At 43.1% G+C, this 17465-nt stretch overlaps 1 protein-coding gene across 2 annotated transcripts in view; it reads left to right on the forward strand.

Annotated features, from left to right (window-relative positions):
• Window positions 1–76: 76 nt before the first annotated feature.
• PTPN21 (protein tyrosine phosphatase non-receptor type 21) overlaps window positions 77–17465 on the forward strand; it is a 93980-nt gene continuing 76591 nt past the window's right edge. For both annotated transcript variants that reach the window (XM_053600988.1, XM_053600989.1), the window contains exons 1-2: window positions 77–191; window positions 4004–4361. In XM_053600988.1, coding sequence (XP_053456963.1) covers window positions 4182–4361 — 180 coding nt within the window. In that variant the 5' untranslated portion in view covers window positions 77–191; window positions 4004–4181. The remainder of the gene's footprint in view (window positions 192–4003; window positions 4362–17465) is intronic.

Here is a 17465-nt window from a genome sequence, read left to right on the forward strand (position 1 = left end):
GCCGGACTCTGCTCGGGGGAATGGTCCGCGGGCCGAGTTTTGGGAGACAGGAAGTGAGGCATGCGGGCTCCATGAGCGCGCCGCGGCGCGGACTGGTGTGCGGGCGCGGCTGCGGCGGCCGCGCGGCGGGGCCCCGGGAGGCGGGCCGCTGAACGGGGCGCGCGGCCCCGAGGATGCGGGAGCGGGAGCAGGTGAGGGCCCGGGGTCCGCCGGGCCGACGGGAGGCGGGCGGGCGCCCGCGCGGAGCGGTGGGGTGTGTCCGCACGCTGGGACCCCGGAGCACCCCGGCCAGCCTTGGAGTACCGGAGGATGAGTCGCAGCTGCCAGACCCATAGCAGGAACGTAACAAAGAGAAAGGTCTTCTTTTTCCAGGTTCGCTGTGGTGTACTTGAGTAATTTCTAAAAGAAGAGGTCTCATATTTCTACTCTGAACTTCTCAGCTGATTATTGCGGCTTAATTCTGGGTCAGAGTTTTACAAGTCTTATGCATATTTATGCCTCTCAGAATATGTAAATATGAAATTTGCCGGATAACTTTGGCGAGAACGGGCACAGGGAAGGATTGTTTGGTAACGCCTTGTTTTGTTTTTGGAGTAAAGAGTGTTTACTCTGGAAAAAAAATTCTTGGATCTGCAAATTCCGACTTGTGATTTCTGCAAATCCTGATTAGATTGGCCGCTCTTGGCGTGCTCGTCCTATTTTCTTTTTCGCTGAGAAAGCCTTATAATAATAGCGTATGCTCGTAAACACAGTCAAAACATTCTTGTACTACAAGTGACAACCGCTGTATGCTTAATAGTTGCTGACGGGTTTTATTTTATTTTTTTTAAGTTTTCGATTTGACAGTAATTTTACTCTGAACGTAGTTGTGTTTTGTTTCTAGGACATTTTATTCTCGAGTACCTACGAGCAAGTTTTGTCCTTAGGAAACATAGGTTTGATTTAATGCTATAGATACAGATATTACTCTAAACATGCCATACATTCTCTTTTTAGTAATTATTTTAAAGCAACATTGCCAAAATTACATTTGGCGAGGACCTGAGCACAAGGCGGGAAACAAGATAAAGAGTTAAAGTGTATTTGAGAAACTTGGAAGGGGACTGGAAATATTAAAGTGAATTAACAATTAGCTCTGATTGCCTTTTGTAAACTTGTACTGGAGCAGAATTTAATAGATATTCGTTTTCTTACTACATAACAAAAGTATATAAATTATCTCCTAGTTTTCCTTAAAAACTATTAAATGATTAAACAAATTATTTTAACACAGTGAGTTTTACATAAATAAGCAAAGGTCGAGCCATTCTTATAGATCTTGGGGGAAAATGCACTTGATAAACATCAACTTTTTAACTTTATAACATCTGCTAAAATAAAAGAGAAAACATTGACTTTTCAATATCCCTGATGCTGTAATACATTTAAAGTCTAAGGGACAATTTAAAGTTTTACTCTGAGTTTGCTTAATCAGAAGTTAAGTCAATAATTAAGTTATATAGTATCTCTTACCTTCCAGGCATAATTGTATGTAGTGAAAAGACTGCCTCTGAACAGCTCTTAATTCAAATATTTATTCTTCTCTCCATATATGCAATATCTTGTCTCTCATCTATACTACTTAACCTACCCTGTTTCAGTTACCATAAACTGGTATAGAAAATTGAAGTCTATCAGCTCATCTCGTGAGAGTTTGTTATACATTATGTATTATATTACCTTTTAAAGTCTACACATCTGTAGTTTATCAGGCAAATTTCTAGTTAAAAGCTTAGTATATTTCTCCTTTCTTGATTTTTTTCCATTTTGCTTCAGCTACGTTCAAGTATTTATAACTATAAAACAGCTAAGAGCATCAAAAGGTACTGCCGTGGGGACCCTTTTTTATAATACTTATCTTGTTTCCCTATTCAGGGGTCCTCAAACTGCGGCCTGCGGGCCACATGAGGCTGTGTGATTGTATTTGTTCTCGTTCGTGCAGTGTGCATAGGAATTTGTTCATAGTTTTTTTTTTTTTAAACTATAGTCCGGCCCTCCAACGGACAGTGAACTGGCCCCCTGTTTAAAAAGTTTGAGGACCCCTGCCAGGGTGCTTTTACCTACAAAAGGCACTTATGCTGTTAACACAATACTTTAGGTAGTTCCAGTTTTGTTTTTTCCTGGCCTTCTCACATCCCTTGTTTTTAACTTTTTGTTTTATTTTCTTTGCTGTCTGGGGATAATGAGAGCTCAAAAACAAATTTAAAGAAAAAAAACCAACAACAAAATCAAAACCCAAACAAAAAGCCAGCCAGAGAAAACCGTGGTTGAGTTCTTATTAGAGATAGAGCTCCGTATGTAATTATAGCATGCTTGTAATCTCCTTAAGGACAGCGACGGCTTAGGATCCGTCTTAGATTTCTCACGATGTTCATTACTCTGCCTTGTACTCAAGAGATGCAATACACATTTGTGGAATGGAATTTCAAAATGTTACGTTTGGCAAAGCCTAGGGTAATAGATAAACCCTATTCTCTAGCTCTGAGTACCCATCACCTCTGGGGGCTGCGATGCAGTCAGGAAAGCGGACAGAACAGCTGTCGATTCCCAGGTCAGCCCGTCCTAGTGGAAAGCTGAGAAAACCGCTCTCTTCCTCAGGCCTGCGTTCTGTCTCCCAGATAAGAGGGTTGGGGGCAGACCTAGTCCCTCCGCGAGGTTTCCAGTCCAAGGTCACCGTAGGCAGCTATGGCCGGGCCACGCTAAGCGATTCATCCTTGAGGGCATCCTCTGCGCAGAGGAAGAGAGAAGGTGGGAACCGTCCCAGGACTCTAGAAATAACCGGGAGTTTGTTGACTCGATTAGTGGAAAAATAAATCCAGCTCATATAAAAATCCCCAGCTGCCGTTCGCCCCCAATTTGCCTCAGTTCAGAAGTTACAATCAATAGGTGTAGCTAAAATCGTTGTAAGTAGCCTATTTGGGGGCCCTAGGGCTCCACATCAGGCCTCACACAAAGCCCACCCAGTCCCCATCGCCTGTAGGGCTCGAGCTGACCCTTTTAAATATTTCTTTCAAGACCAGAGGGGCTGGTCCTACCCGGTCGCGTCCGTCCAGAAACGCTTGCCGCGGGCGGAGAGTTCCGGGCCTGCCAAATTACCTGTTGGCGTAGCAACAACGCCTTCCTTTACCCGGCGGGTGCTGAGGGTGCGGCAGGAGTTGAAGCCAGAGGTCTCCACCGCCCGGGTGGCTTCGTGGGTTTTCTGAATTCCGTCTGCTCATTAACTCCGAATGGAGTTTAAGGCCTCGCCTCCCTTGTCTAGTGGACCACTTAGGTGAAGGTCCATCGCCGGTTTGGGCGTTCCTACCCTAGAAAGGAGCCGGGGGTCAGGGTTTGCAGAACTGTTGTTCTAGTAATTCTAACGAGTAATTCTAGTATTTCTAAGTATTTGTAGGGTCTTTTATGATGATTCGCAGTAAATCAGTTTGATGAGGTCAATACTTACAAGCCAGAAAAAGTTCTACAAATACTTATTAAGCACTTCACCTTGTTTGAATCTCACAGCTGCTAAAAACTAGAGCAGATTATTCCTCACTTTTGCCTTCAGGGTCAATTTGACTAATGGGTCTAGGACTGGAACCTCTTTGGGAAGGTGTCTTGCACTTTTCTCACTTAAAAACTTGAGAACTCTAACATTTGAAGTATTGGTGAGCCCGAAAGGGTTACCTGTGAAAAACAACACTTTATCCAGAATTGGAAGAGGACAACTACTGCTGACTACTAAATTTGGGATTAAGCAGTGCTGGCCATTATCTCACTCAATCTGACGTTAGCTACAGTTATCAAGATTTGTAAAATAAAGGGGTGGAGTCTGACCAAGGGCCCCCAAAATAGCTCTGATGATAAATTTCCACCTTGCCTCCAGGTACAGTGAGTGCCTTTTTACAGCGGAGAGGGAAAGCTGATTCTCTGGACACTGACTGATTTTTAACCATTGCTCACGTAACCAGCGTTCCTCTCTCCTCAGCGCTGGCGTGGATGTTCCCTTTCCCCGGCCTTCGGAGACTCGGTTGCTTTTTAATGGCGGCAGCGGCTGCTGGGTGAGCAGCCGGAGCCAGGACAGGATCGCTTCCTCCCGGTGTCACCAGAGCTGGATTAGTGGGGGTGCTTTTCTCTCTTTACGCCTCCGCTCTTGAAGGGAGAAGATGCCACTGCCGTTTGGGTTGAAACTGAAACGCACCCGGCGCTACACTGTGTCCAGCAAGAGCTGCCTGGTTGCCCGGATTCAGCTGCTCAATAATGAGTTTGTGGAATTTACGCTGTCGGTGGAAAGCACTGGCCAGGAGAGCCTTGAGGCTGTGGCCCAGAGACTGGAGCTGCGAGAGGTAAGCCGCTAAAGAGACTGCAGGTTTTTCTATGCCTGGCTTTGCTCCTCACTTCCCAGGCCCTTTAACCACTTTCTGCTGGCCGTGTTGTAGCCCATCAGACCTTCATAACCTGTCCCTGAATATGGCATCAGAGTTGAGCTTTCAAGTCTCCGCCCCGTGAGGCAGCAATAGGTCAGGGCAAGAAGGCTTCTCTTGGGGTACCCCTAATTGAATTGACAATGCCTGAGGTTTGAACATGTTTATGTTCCTCCCAAATTGTCATCCAGAATCAAATATGAATGCACATTGGGCCGTGTTGTAGCCCATCAGACCTTCATAACCTGTCCCTGAATGTGGCATCGGAGTTGAGCTTTCAAGTCTCCGCCCCATGAGGCAGCAATAGGTCAGGGCAAGAAGGCTTCTCTTGGGGTGCCTCATAATTGAATTGACAATGCCTGAGTTTTGAACATGTTTATGTTCCTCCCAAACTGTCATCCAGAATCAAATATGAATGCACTTTGGGTTATCCAAGTTTCCATTTTCAATGTAACTCCAAATGGGTCGTTCTGATTTCTGGTACCATTTACTGACTTCATTCTTTCAATATTCATTGACTTAAAACAAAACAAAACAAAAAAATAATTTATTGTTTTCCACAGCCTAGGCCAAGAATCCAGAAACATCTTTCCTGAGTTTGAATTGAATTACTCATCAACTGGTTGGGTAACCTTGGGCAAGTTATTTGATATCTCTGAGCTCCAGGTCCCCATCTAACTGATGGGGATAACCATGCTAATTCTCAGTTTGGTTGCAGGATTTAATGTGTGTATGAAGCCATAATCTGTAATAACTAGTTTGTTGAAAGTACTCAAAGGGAGGTTTGTCAAGGGGAACTCCTAATCTATTTAGTAGGAAGTTGTGGAGGCCTCACATCCATATGATGTTTTATTTAAAATTTTTATTTATAATTGTAAGGGGTATAAATGTGATTTTGTAATGTGGCTATATTGCATAGTGGTGAAGTGTGGTTTTTAGTGTATCCATCGACTAGATCATGTATTTTGTACCCATTAAGTAATTTCTCATCCTTCATCACTTTCCCAAGTCTCAGATGTCTATATTCCACACTCAATGTCCATGTGTACATGTTATTTAGCTCCCACTAAATAATAGGCGAGAACATGTGGTATTTAGCTTTCTGTTTTGGGGTTGTTTCACTTAAGATAATGACCTCCAGGCTTGGCACCCATAGCTCAGTGGTTAGGGCTATACACCAGGGCTGGTGGGTTTGAACCGGCCCGGGCCTGCTGAACAATAGTGACAACTCTAACTAAAAAAATAGCCGGGTGTTGTGGTAGGCACCTGTAGTCCCAGCTCCTGGGAAGGTGAGGCAACAGAATCACTTAAGCTCAAGCGTTGGAGGTTGCTGTGAGCTGTGACATCTCAGCACTCTACTGAGGGCAGTATAGTGAGACTCTGTCTCTAAAAAAAAAGATCATGACCTCCAGTTCCATCCATGTTACTGCAAAAGACATGATTTCATTATTTTTTTTATGGCTGAACAGTAGTCCATTGTGTATATATACCACATTTTCCTTATGCAGTCATCCATTGATGACCACTTAGGTTGATTCCATATCTTTACTATTGCTAAAAGTGCTGCAATAAACATGAGTGCAGGTATCTTTCTGGTATAATTTCTTTTCCTTGGGTAGATATCTAGTAGCGGGATTGCTGGATAGAAGGGTAGGTCTATTTTTAGTTCTTTGAGAAATCTCCTTACTGTTTTCAATGGAAGTTGTACTACTATACATTCCCACCAATGGTGTATACTCATTCTCTTTAATCTGTAGCCTTGCCAACATCTGTTATTATTTGACTTTTTAATAGTAGCCAGTCTGGCTGGGTAAGGTGGCTCACACCTGTAATCCCAGCACTTAGGGAGGTCCAGGCACAAGGATCCCTTCAGGCCAGTTGCAGTGAGCTATGATAGCACCAGTGCATTGCAGCCTGTGTGACAGAGCAAGACCCTGTCTAAAAAACAAAAAACAAGCCATTCTGACTGCACAAGATGATGTCTTATTGTGGTTTTAATTTATATTTCTCCGATTAATGATGTTGAGCCTGTTTTCATATGCTTCTTGGTCATTTGTGTGTCTTCTTTTGGAAAATTTCTGTTTATATCCTTTGCCCACTCTTTGATGGAGTATTTTGTTGTTGAGTTGTTTGAGTTTCTTGTAAATTCTGGATATTAGTTCCCTGCGTAGTTTGGAAGTATTTTCTTCCATTCCTCGTGTTATATAGTGGCTTAAAATTTAAAAAGTTATGTAAGACCTGTGAGGAAAGGGCTTTAGTTAAACTTAGGACCCTCCTTGCCCTTTGTCTGCCTGGTTTTATGGTAAGAAAGTTAGGGAAACTGGCTCTTCCACTTAAATAGTCAGGAATAATGAACTTTGTCCCTGGTAAGCATATAATTGTCTGGTCACTGAATATGGAAGACCTATAAGTGCTAAGCCCACATATACGAGGAGCTCACTGTAGTGTTCTTACCAAGAAGGAAAGAAGCTTGATGCATGTTATGATAAGGGAAGAAGAGAATATGTTAGAGGCTGGAGGGCTGGGCAGCAAAAAGATTGCTTCCCATGGAAAATGATGTCTGAACTGGGGGCAAAGGTGTCCTATCAGGGGCTGGAAAAGAGCATCCAACAAGGAAATATGCATGAGGTGGAAGACGCACAGGCAGCTGGTCTGCTTGAAGCCTGATGTACAGGGAGGAAAGGTTAAGATACTCAGCCATGTCATGCAGGGGATTTTGTTAAAGGATTTGAACTCATCCTGAAAGTAGTGAGAAAGATAGGGAAGGGTTTAAATCAGTGTTTTTCAACCTTTTTTTTTTTTTTTATCTCACAGCACACTTGAACTTATAATTAACCTTCCATGGCACAATTAAATTATATTGATTCCAAAAAAGAGTAAAAGAAAGAATATACATACTGTGTTTTGAACTTCTTCTTCTTTTTTTTTTTTTTTTTCAGACAGAGCTTCAAGCTGTTGCCCTGGGTAGAGTGCTATGGCATCACAGCTCACAGCAACCTCCAGCTCCTGGGCTCAAGCGATTCTGTTACCTCTGCCTCCCAAGTGGCTGGGACTACAGGCGCCTGCCACAACGCCCGGCTATTTTTTTTTGGTTGCAGCCGTCGTTGTTTGGCGGGCCTGGGCTGGATTCAAACCAGCTAGCTCAGGTGTATGTTGCTGGTGCCTTAGCCATTTGAGCCACAGGCGCCGAGCCTGAACTTCTTTTAAAAATAATTTAATAAATGATCTTTAAAATTTTTTGCAGTACACTTAAGAGCCTCTCATGGCACATAAGTTGAAAATCACTGGTTTAAATGGTGAAAAAAGTGTTTTGGTGATTTTTTTTTTGGAGACAGAGTCTCACTCTGCTTCCCTGGGGTTGAGTGCTGTGGTTCCATTATAGCTCATGGTAACATCAAACTCTTGGGCTCAAGTGGTCCTCATGCCTCAACCTTCTAAGTAGTTGGGACTATAGGTGCCCACCACAACACCTGGCTGTTTTTTGAAGACAGGGTCTTGCTCTTTCTCAGGCTGGTCTTGAGTTCCTGAGTTCAAGCAATCCACCCGCCTTGGCCTCCCAGAGTTCTAGGATTATAGGCGTGAGCCACCATGCCCGGCCCCAGCTCATTTTTCTATTTTAGTGGAGACAGGGTCTCACTATGCTCAGGCTGATTTTAAACTGCTGAGCTTAAGCTATCCACCCACTTTGGCTTCCCAGAGTGCTAGGATTATAGGTGTGAGCAAAGAGAAAAGAGTGTTTTTTGCAAAATGAAAGCCCTCTGGAGAAAGATTAAAAGGGAGTAGTTAGGTGGTGGCCATCTGGATTTGAATGAGATGGAGAGAAGTGGTTGGAATCTGGAGCTATTCAGGACTTGGGAAGGTTAACATGGATCCAGGTTAACACTCAAGTTTTCAGTAGATGTTGGGGGCTTTAGCCGAGAGAGGAAAAGTAAAAGGAAGAGCCCATATATTGGAGGCAAGGAAAATCATGCATTTAGTTCAGTTGGGAAGTAAATATGGAGTTTGTGATGCCATTTGGAGAAGTTGAAGAGACAGATGGATATGCTGGTCAAGAGTTCAAGCAGGAGATCCAGGCTAGAAGGAAAAGATTTAGGAATCATTCCCTTAGGTAATCAAAGCCAGGAGAGGGTATGCAGAGACTGTTCAAATCCCTCAGGGTGGAATAGAGGAAGGAAGAGCCTTGGAGAGAAACTGATATGGAATAGCTCAAGAAAGAGAAAGTAAACCAGAACGTCTGGCCTCAGTGACCAGTCCTGCTGCTTACTTGAATTTATTTATTGCCCAGGCTGGACTCGAATTCCTGGGCTCAAGGGATCCTCCCACCTCAGCCTGCTAGGTCACTAGGATTACAGGCATGTGCCACCACACCCAACTTTTTTTTTTTTTTTTTTTGCTTGCCTCACCCATCTTTTCATTTTTCCTATTTTGGTTTCTTTTCCCTGGATCCTTCTTCCTCATGCACCAGGTCTGTAGACCTATAGAGTTAGTTTCTTAAACTGTGATTTATTTATTTTTGTACTCCAGATGCCAGGAGTGGAATGTGCTCAATAACTACAGGGTGAAATGAACCCACAGGCATTCCTTTCCTTCTGTTAGGCAAGAAGTCTAGAGAAGTTGCCATCCCTTGTTAGAGTTTCTCAGCCTCAGGGAACAAGTGACTTTATACAGCTGTGGATAGGAGACTGAATTTTTTTGTGTGTGTGTGGTTTTTGGCCGGGGCTGGGTTTGAACCCTCCACCTCCAGCATATGGGACAGGCGCCCTACTCCTTGAGCCACAGGCGCCACCCAGGAGTCTGATTTTTTTAAAAGAAGAGCAGAGTGCTTTGAGAAGAAACAAGCAGAGTCCCTAAAAAATGTTTCACCCATGAAGACTATTGTATTATTTCCAGCATTTAACAGTCAAGGTTAGAAAGTTTGTGTAGCAGACTTTTTCTTAAAAGCTCTGCTCTGCAGTATGTAAACAGATGGCTCAGGCATCAGGCCTAATCTTTCCAAATGAGTGTTCAGAAATAATCTGAAGAGGGTAACACCTGTTTCTAGTTTGTATATCTAGAGCATGTATGATACATACCAAGAAATATTTTGATCTTTTGGATCCTTGCACTGTTTTCCCACCAAGCAAACCTGAAATTTTGATAGCAAGTAGCTTTAGCCAGTAAGCTTTGCTACTGCCCATACTGGGGGGAAAAATCTTTACTCTTCCTAATTATTCCTAATTAGGAATTAGGAAATTCCTAATATAATTTCACTTCCACAAAGGCGATTATCAGGGCTACCTACAATATTACCATTATAACACTATATCCATGAGCTTCCACTATGTCACTAGTATTTTATTAAGCTGGATGTTTGGGTGTATGGTTTTGGTTTCATTTAGCCTTCATATTTTTATAAATGTCTGAGATTTTATATGAAAGAAATTAAAAACAAATGTGCATATATTTGTATCTAATTTAGTTAACTTAGATTCTTGACTTTCTTCTAAATTCACTGTATTTGAACTACAGAAATTTACTTTTAAAAGTGAGAAAATGAATTATTCTCTTAGGAAAATACTACTGTTTGTTGTAGTAATATCCTGTCAAAGCTGTTGAAATTCTCTGGCTATTGGCTGTGCGCCTGTGGCTCAAGCGGCTAAGGTGCCAGCCACATACATCTGAGCTGGCGGATTCGAATCCAGCCCAGGCCTGCCAAACAACAATGATGGCTACATCCAAAAAATAGCTGGGTATTGTGGCAGGCGCCTGTAGTTCTGGCTACTTGGGAGGCGGAGACAGGAGAATCACTTGAGCCCAGGAGTTGGAGGTTGCTGTTAACTGTGATGCCACGGCACTCTACCCAGGATGACAGCTTAAGGCTCTGTCTCAAAAAAAAAAAAGAAAGAAAAGAAATTCTCTGCCCATTATTCATTCTGAGTTTCGAGAGAGGCTGTGAAAGTCTTTGGAATTTAAGTGGAATTAGAAAAGTTTCACTCTGATTTGAAAGTTTTTTTTGAGACAGAGTCTCACTCTGTTGGCCTGGATAGTGCCCTGGCGTCACAGCTCGCAGAAACCTAGAGTTCCTCTTGCTTTAGCCACCTGTGTAGCTGGGACTACAGGTGCTTGCCACATTGATTAGTTTTTCTATTTTTAGTGGAGATGGAGGTCTCGCTCTTGCTGAGGCTGGTCTTGAACTCCTGAGCTCAAGCAGTCCACCCACCTTGGCCTCCCAGAATGCTAGGATTACAGGCATGAGCCACGGCGCCTGGCCTGAAAGTATGTTATGGAGATGCAAAGGAGGTGGTGAGACCAGGGAGACCAGGGGGTATCCGCTAGACGTGGTCACTTTCATGGGCAGTATCACTTTGGTGGAATTAGCACAGTTTAGAGTCCAGTGATCAGGGTTTAAAAACCTAATGTCATGGGGAGGAGACTTGTAAAACCAGGACATAAGTTTAGTAATTTATATGTGATGTGGAACTGCCAAGGCTGTGCCCCCAAGTAGTGTGTCTCCTGACCATGCCAAGATCTCTTTAAAGACAGGTCACATGGGAGCCAGAGCAAATCAAGAGTTACTTGGTGCACATGGGATCAGAGAAGAGGTGTTGTCTTAAAAAGTTACGTATTTTATAAGGGAAATAGTGCTACCAGCAGGACCAGACAAGTTCCTTTGAGTCAGGACACCCTTTCCTCTGGGCAGTGCTCTTGAAAAGACTGCTTAACAAAGACAGTCTGCAGTATCCCTGCCTTTGGATCCCAGTGTTGACACTTAAGTAATTATTCAATTAATTTTCTTTCTTTTTTTTTTTTTTTTGAGGCAGAGTCTTAACTTTGTCGCCCTCGGTAGAGTGCTGTGGGGTCATGGCTCACAGCAACCTCAAACTCTTGGGCTTAAGCGATTCTCTTGCCTCAACCTCCCAAGTAGATGGACTATAGGTGCTGATCACAACGCTGGCTATTTTTTTTTTTTTTTTTTTTTTTGTGATTTTTGGCTGGGGCTGGGTTTGAACCTGCCACCTCTGGCATATGGGACCGGCGCCCTACTCCTTGAGCCACAGGCGCCGCCCAACGCCGTCTATTTTTTAGAGACAGGGTCTTGCTCTTGCTCAGGCTGATCTCAAACTCATGAGCTCAGGTGATCCATCCACCTCAGTCTCCCAAGTGCTGGGATTACAGGTGTGAGCCCCTGTGCCTGGCTTCAATTAATTTTCTAAGTCCATTAGTGTTTGATCTGTAAAGTGGGAATGCTAATACCCTGTTTTCCCGAAAATAAGACATCCTCCGAAAATAAGACCTACTTACAGGAAAGATAAGACATCCCCTGAAAATAAGACCTAGCGCATCTTTGGAAGCACACCTTAAAATAAGACACTGTCTTATTTTCGGGGAAACAGGGTAGTAGGTACTTGATGATGGTTGTAAGGATTCAGCGTTAAAGGTAAAACATCCAGCAGAGGACTTGGTATTTGGGAAATTCTCAGTTAAGTGTTAGCCTTCATTACCATTGTTATTACTGACCAAATTGTCTTCAGATGAACTCTTTTCTTTTGTAAATGTTGCTTGCATTTAGTGAAAGAATACTTAATATTTATTTACTTACTTATTTTTGAGGCAGAGTCTCACTTTGTGGCCCCTGGTAGAGTGCCCTGGTGTTATAGCTCACAGCAACCTCAGATTCCTGGCCTCAAGTGATTCTCTTGCCTCAGCCTTCGGAGTAGCTAGGACTACAGGCCCTGCCACAGTGCCTGGCTGTTTTTAGAGGTCTCGCTCTGGCTCAGGCTGGTCTCCCACTCCTGAGTTCAGGCAATCCACCTGCCTCAGCCTCTCAGAGTGCTGGGATTACGGGAGTGAGCCACCATGCCTGGCCTAAAGAACTCCTTCTTGTTTATTTATTTATTTATTTATTTTTAGAATACCTTCTTATTTATAAAATGTTGTTATAGCAGGCACTAGAACAGTAGTTCTCAACCTTCTTAATGCCACAACCCTTTAATACAGTTCCCGTGGATCTTGACTTACAGGTTGAGAACCACTACCCTAGAATCACAATTCTTATTCATTATACTAAACTTAAAATGTTCATATGCTATTGTAATTTGGCAGTCATATTTGAACTTCTGATTCCTTGTCAGCTGAAAAAAATTACACTAGAACCTCTATTGACCATCCAATGGGTTGTAACAAACTACCAAGGTGTTTGTTGTAACATGCAAAGGTGGTCAACATAAGGAACTAGGCTTACAGTATGGATACATACATGTGGTACATGTCTGGTCTGTGAAAATTATGTCAGTTTAATGTAGGGGGTAGTCAATGTAGGGAGGTGGTCAACTATGGAGACTCTACGGTAATTGGTAAAATGTTGCTGCCCATTTCCCTGAGAAAACAGCTTCAGAAGGATATATATATCAAATAGAAGCCTGTTTTCTTCCCCCTTGCTTTCACAACCTAATCGCTAGGATTAATAAAAAAGTTTTATGCAATTTTGGATTAAGGCTTATTTTTTTTTTCCTTAGAGTATGTCTTTTTCAAGTATCCTGTTCAATATTGGATATATATTTTTTTCTTTTTAAGGGACAGGGTCTTGCTCTGTTGCCCAGGCTAGGGTACAGTAGTATTATCATAGCTTCATAGCTGACTCCAGGTTTGAACTCCTGGGCTCAAGCAATCTTCCTGCCTCAGCCTCTTGAGTGACTGGGACTACAGGTGTTTACCACCACCATTAGCCTGGCTAATTTTTAAATTTTTATAGAGATGGGGTCTTACTGTGTTGCCCAGGCTGGTCTCTAACTACTGGCTCAAGTGATGCTCCCACCTTGGCCTCCCAAAGTCCTGGGATTACAGATGTGAAGTGCTTGGCCATTGTTCAATATTAGATGTTATAATTATATTTTCATCATGGTATCATAGATTTTTTTTTTTTTTTTTTGAGAAAGAGTCTCACTATGTTGCCCTCAGTAGAGTGCTGTGGTGTCACAGCTCACAGTAACCTTAAACTCTTAGGTTTAAGTGATTCTCTTGCCTCAACCTCCCAAGTAGCTAGGACTACAAGTGTCTGCCGCAACACCTGGCTATTTTTTGTTGCAGTTGTCCTTGTTGTTTAGCTGGCCCAAGCCGGGTTCGAACCCCCCAGCCTCCATGTATGTGGCTGGCATAGTAACCACTGTGCTACAGGCGCCGAGCTGCGATCATAGATATAATTGAATTCATTGCAGACTATTACGTATACTCTGTTTTCCTCAATCTTGAAGTCCTTATTCGGTTTATTTTGCAGTTTTAAAAGTTTTTGAATCTGGCTCAGCGCCTGTAGCTCAAGCAGCTAAGGTGCCAGCCACAACACCAAGCTGGTGGGTTTGAATCCAGCCTGGGGCTGCCAAACAACAATGACAACTACAACCAAAAAATAGCTGGGCATTGTGGCGAGCGCCTGTTGTCCCAGCTACTTGGGAGGCTGAGGCAAGAGAATCACTTAAGCCCAGGAGTTGGAGGTTGCTGTGAGCTGTGATGCCACAGCACTCTACTCAGGGTGACAGCTTGAAGCTCTGTCTCAAAAAAAAAAGTTTTTGAATCCTGAGGCTATTGAAAGCATAGAATTCTTTCCAAGACTTTGCTATAGCATTGTGTTAGTTTTATAACTTAAATCTTAGCAGTTTTTTTCCAGCTAGTTCTGAGGGGTGTTTCTGTATTGGGGGGGGGGGAGGAATCCTTATTATTCCTTCTGTATATATAGCCTGTATATAACTGCAGTTTTGAGGTTGAGTTAAATATTGAGCCACTTCTAAAATCTTCTCCAAAGTGTTTTGTTGAAGAAGATGGAAAATCTCATCAAATTTACAAGTTCTTAACTATAGCCTCTCATTTCTTGATTATAGGCTTTGGATATTTGGTTATCCTATTTTGGTTTCTCATAGATCTTGTGAAATGTTTTTTAAAGTGCATTTGCAGTAATTACAGTCATGTCAAGTTTTTGTTCTTTAAAATATAAGCTCTGGGCTTGGTGCAGTGGCTCACGCCTATAATCCTAGCACTCTGGGAGGCTAAGGCAGTTGGATTGCCTGAGCTCACATGTTCAAAACCAGCCAGAGCAAGAGCGAGACCCCATCTCCAAAAATAGCCGGACATTGTGGCGGGTGCCTGTAGTCCCAGCTACTTGGGAGGCTGAGGCAAGAGAATCGCTTGAGCCCAAGAGTTTGAAGTTGGGCTCAGCACCTATAGCTCAGCAGCTAAGGTGCCAGCCACATATACCAGGGCTGGTGCGTTTGAACCCAGCCCTGTCCTGCCAAACAACAATGACAACTACAACAACAACAACAGAATAGCCAGGCATTGTGGCCGGGGCCGAAGTCCCAGCTACTTGGGAGGCTAAGGTAAGAGAATTGCTTAAGCCCAAGAGTTTGAAATTGCTGTGAGCTGTGATGCCACAGCACTCTAACATGGGTGACATAGTGAGACTCTGTCTCAAAAAAAAAAAAAAGGCTGGGCATGGTGGCTTACTCTAGGAGGCAGAGGTGAGTGGATTGCTTAAGCTCAGGAGTTTGAGACCAGCCTGAGAAGGGCAAGACCCCGTCTTTAAAGCTAGCTGGGGGTTGTGGCCAGTGCCTGTAGTTCCAGCTACTTGGGAGGCTGAGGCAGTAGGATTACTTGAGCCCAGGAGTGTGAGCCCATGGTGATACCATGGGTCTCCACCCAGAGACTCTATCTCAAAAAAAAAAATTAAAAGGATATATGTTCCCTCAAAGTAGGTCCTTTCTTCATGAATATACCACCTGTGTTTAGAATAATGTCTCATACCTTAAAGTAGATAGTTGCTGAATAATTGTCTATTAAGTTTAAAAATTAAGATTTTTGTTTTGAATTTAGGCTGATGAGCACAGACAGTAGTGACGTCAGCCTTTATTTGCTCTATGATTTTATTTGGAGAGAGGTGCATATTTACAAAGCTTCACATACAGGTATAAAAAGCATCATCTTCTCTATACTTTTGTTTCTTTTTCACTTTGGGCTTCTTTTGAAATTCTTAGAATGTGATTTAGTTCTAGGGAGTCCCTGAGGTAAGAATGCTGTGTCAAGGAGGTGTCAGCTTGCTTAGTGAACTTTGAGTAGATTCTTTTCATAGCGCCTTACGGCATATGGAATTATTTTTTTGACTAAGGATTTTATTGGAATAGAAAGAAATCAATCATATAATGCAAACCATTACTCTAAAGCACAACTTTAGAAAGTGTTGTTGGCCATCAGTATCTCATTTGAAATGAGTGTCTTAGGTATTCTAAATATCCACTGACCTTATCTTGACAGTCATCTAAGTAGATGTCAAGAATTTCATGCTCCTTTCCTTCTGTACCAGCTGCTTTCATTTGGACTCCAAAAATAGCCAAGATATGTGTAAGGTAAAAATATAATACCTGCAAACCTTTTTGCCCATTTGAGCTGAGCAGCTAGTTATTTGCATATGTATGTTAGAAACCGATAAGATTGAGATATAGACAAGAATCAGTATTTTCTTTTTTTTTTTTTTTGTAGAGACAGTCTCACTTTATGGCCCTCGGTAGAGTGCCGTGGCCTCACACAGCTCACAGTAACCTCCAACTCATGGGATTAAGCGATTCTCTTGCCTCAGCCTCCCAAGTAGCTGGGACTACAGGCGCCCGCCACAACGCCCGGCTATTTTCTGGTTGTTTTGCATTTTGGCCGGGGCCGGGTTTGAACCCGCCACCCTCGGTATATGGGGCCGGCGCCTTACCGACTGAGCCACAGGCGCCGCCCCAAGAATCAGTATTTTCAGTTAGCTATTGGACCATCTGAGGCAAATCGGGAGGATCCTCTTAAGTTGACCAAATTGATCAACATACAGAGGCGGTCAACATAAGGGACTGAGCCTGCCATGGTGTTATGTATGTGTGGTGCATGTCTGGTCTGTGAAAACTAGGTTAACTTAAGGAGGTGGTCAACTATGGAGGTTCTACTTTATAACGTTAGACTAGTCCCTCATCTAGATATGGAAAGTTTTCCAAAGTCAAAAACCAATAATCAGTGTTTTTTTCTTGCTGTTTAGGATTTCTGTAACTTTTCTTTTTTGTGTGTGTGTGGTTTTTTGGCTGGGGCTGGGTTTGAACCCACCACCTCCGGCGTATGGGACCGGCGCCCTACTCCTTGAGCCATAGGCGCCACCCTTCTATAACTTTTCTTAATCTAGGTAATTAAGAATTAGTCATATAAATAAGTATGGGAATTAAACATATAAACATGAAAATATGCATTTTAAAGTATATAATACATTATCATACAAGTTATCACAGAATTTGGAAATTTATTTAAAGAATAGAGTAATAGTCAATTTAGGATTAATGTCTAATAAACTTAAAGTCAAATGGTTGAGATGTTTTTCTTCCAGTTTTGAATTTTTTTTCTTCTTTTTTTTTTTTTGAGACAGAGTCTCACTATATCACCCTTGGAAGAGTGCCTTGACGGTACAGCTCACAGCAACCTCAAAGCCTTGGGCTTTGGCTTGGTGCCTGTGGCTCAAGCAGCTAAGGCACCAGCCACATACACCTGAGCTGGTGGGTTCAAATCCAGCCCGGGCCCGCCAAACAATAATGACGGCTGCAACCAAAAAATAGCTGGGCATTGTGGCAGGCACCTGTAGTCCCAGCTACTTGGGAGGCAGAGGCAGGAGAATCACTTGAGCCCAGGAGTTGGAGGTTGCTGTGAGCTGTGATGCTACGGCACTCTACCCAAGGCGACAGCTGGAGGCTCTGTCTCAAAAAAAAAAAAAAAAAAAGTCTTGGGCTTTAGCGATTCTCTTGCCTCAGCCTCCCAAGTAGCTGGGACTATAGGCACCCGCCACAGCATCAGGCTATTTTTAGAGGCGAGATCTCGCCCTGGTTCAGACTGGTCTTGAACCTGTAAGCTCAGGCAATCTACTCACCTTGGCCTCCCAGAGTTCTAGGATTACAGATGTGAGCCACATCACACTGCCTTTTTTTTTTTTTTTTTAAATACAGAGTCTCACTCTTTGTCCTAGGCTAGAGTGCCATGGCATTAGCC

The sequence above is a fragment of the Nycticebus coucang genome, chromosome 9 (genome assembly GCF_027406575.1).
Source record: "Nycticebus coucang isolate mNycCou1 chromosome 9, mNycCou1.pri, whole genome shotgun sequence".
NCBI classification, from domain to species: Eukaryota; Metazoa; Chordata; class Mammalia; order Primates; family Lorisidae; genus Nycticebus; species Nycticebus coucang.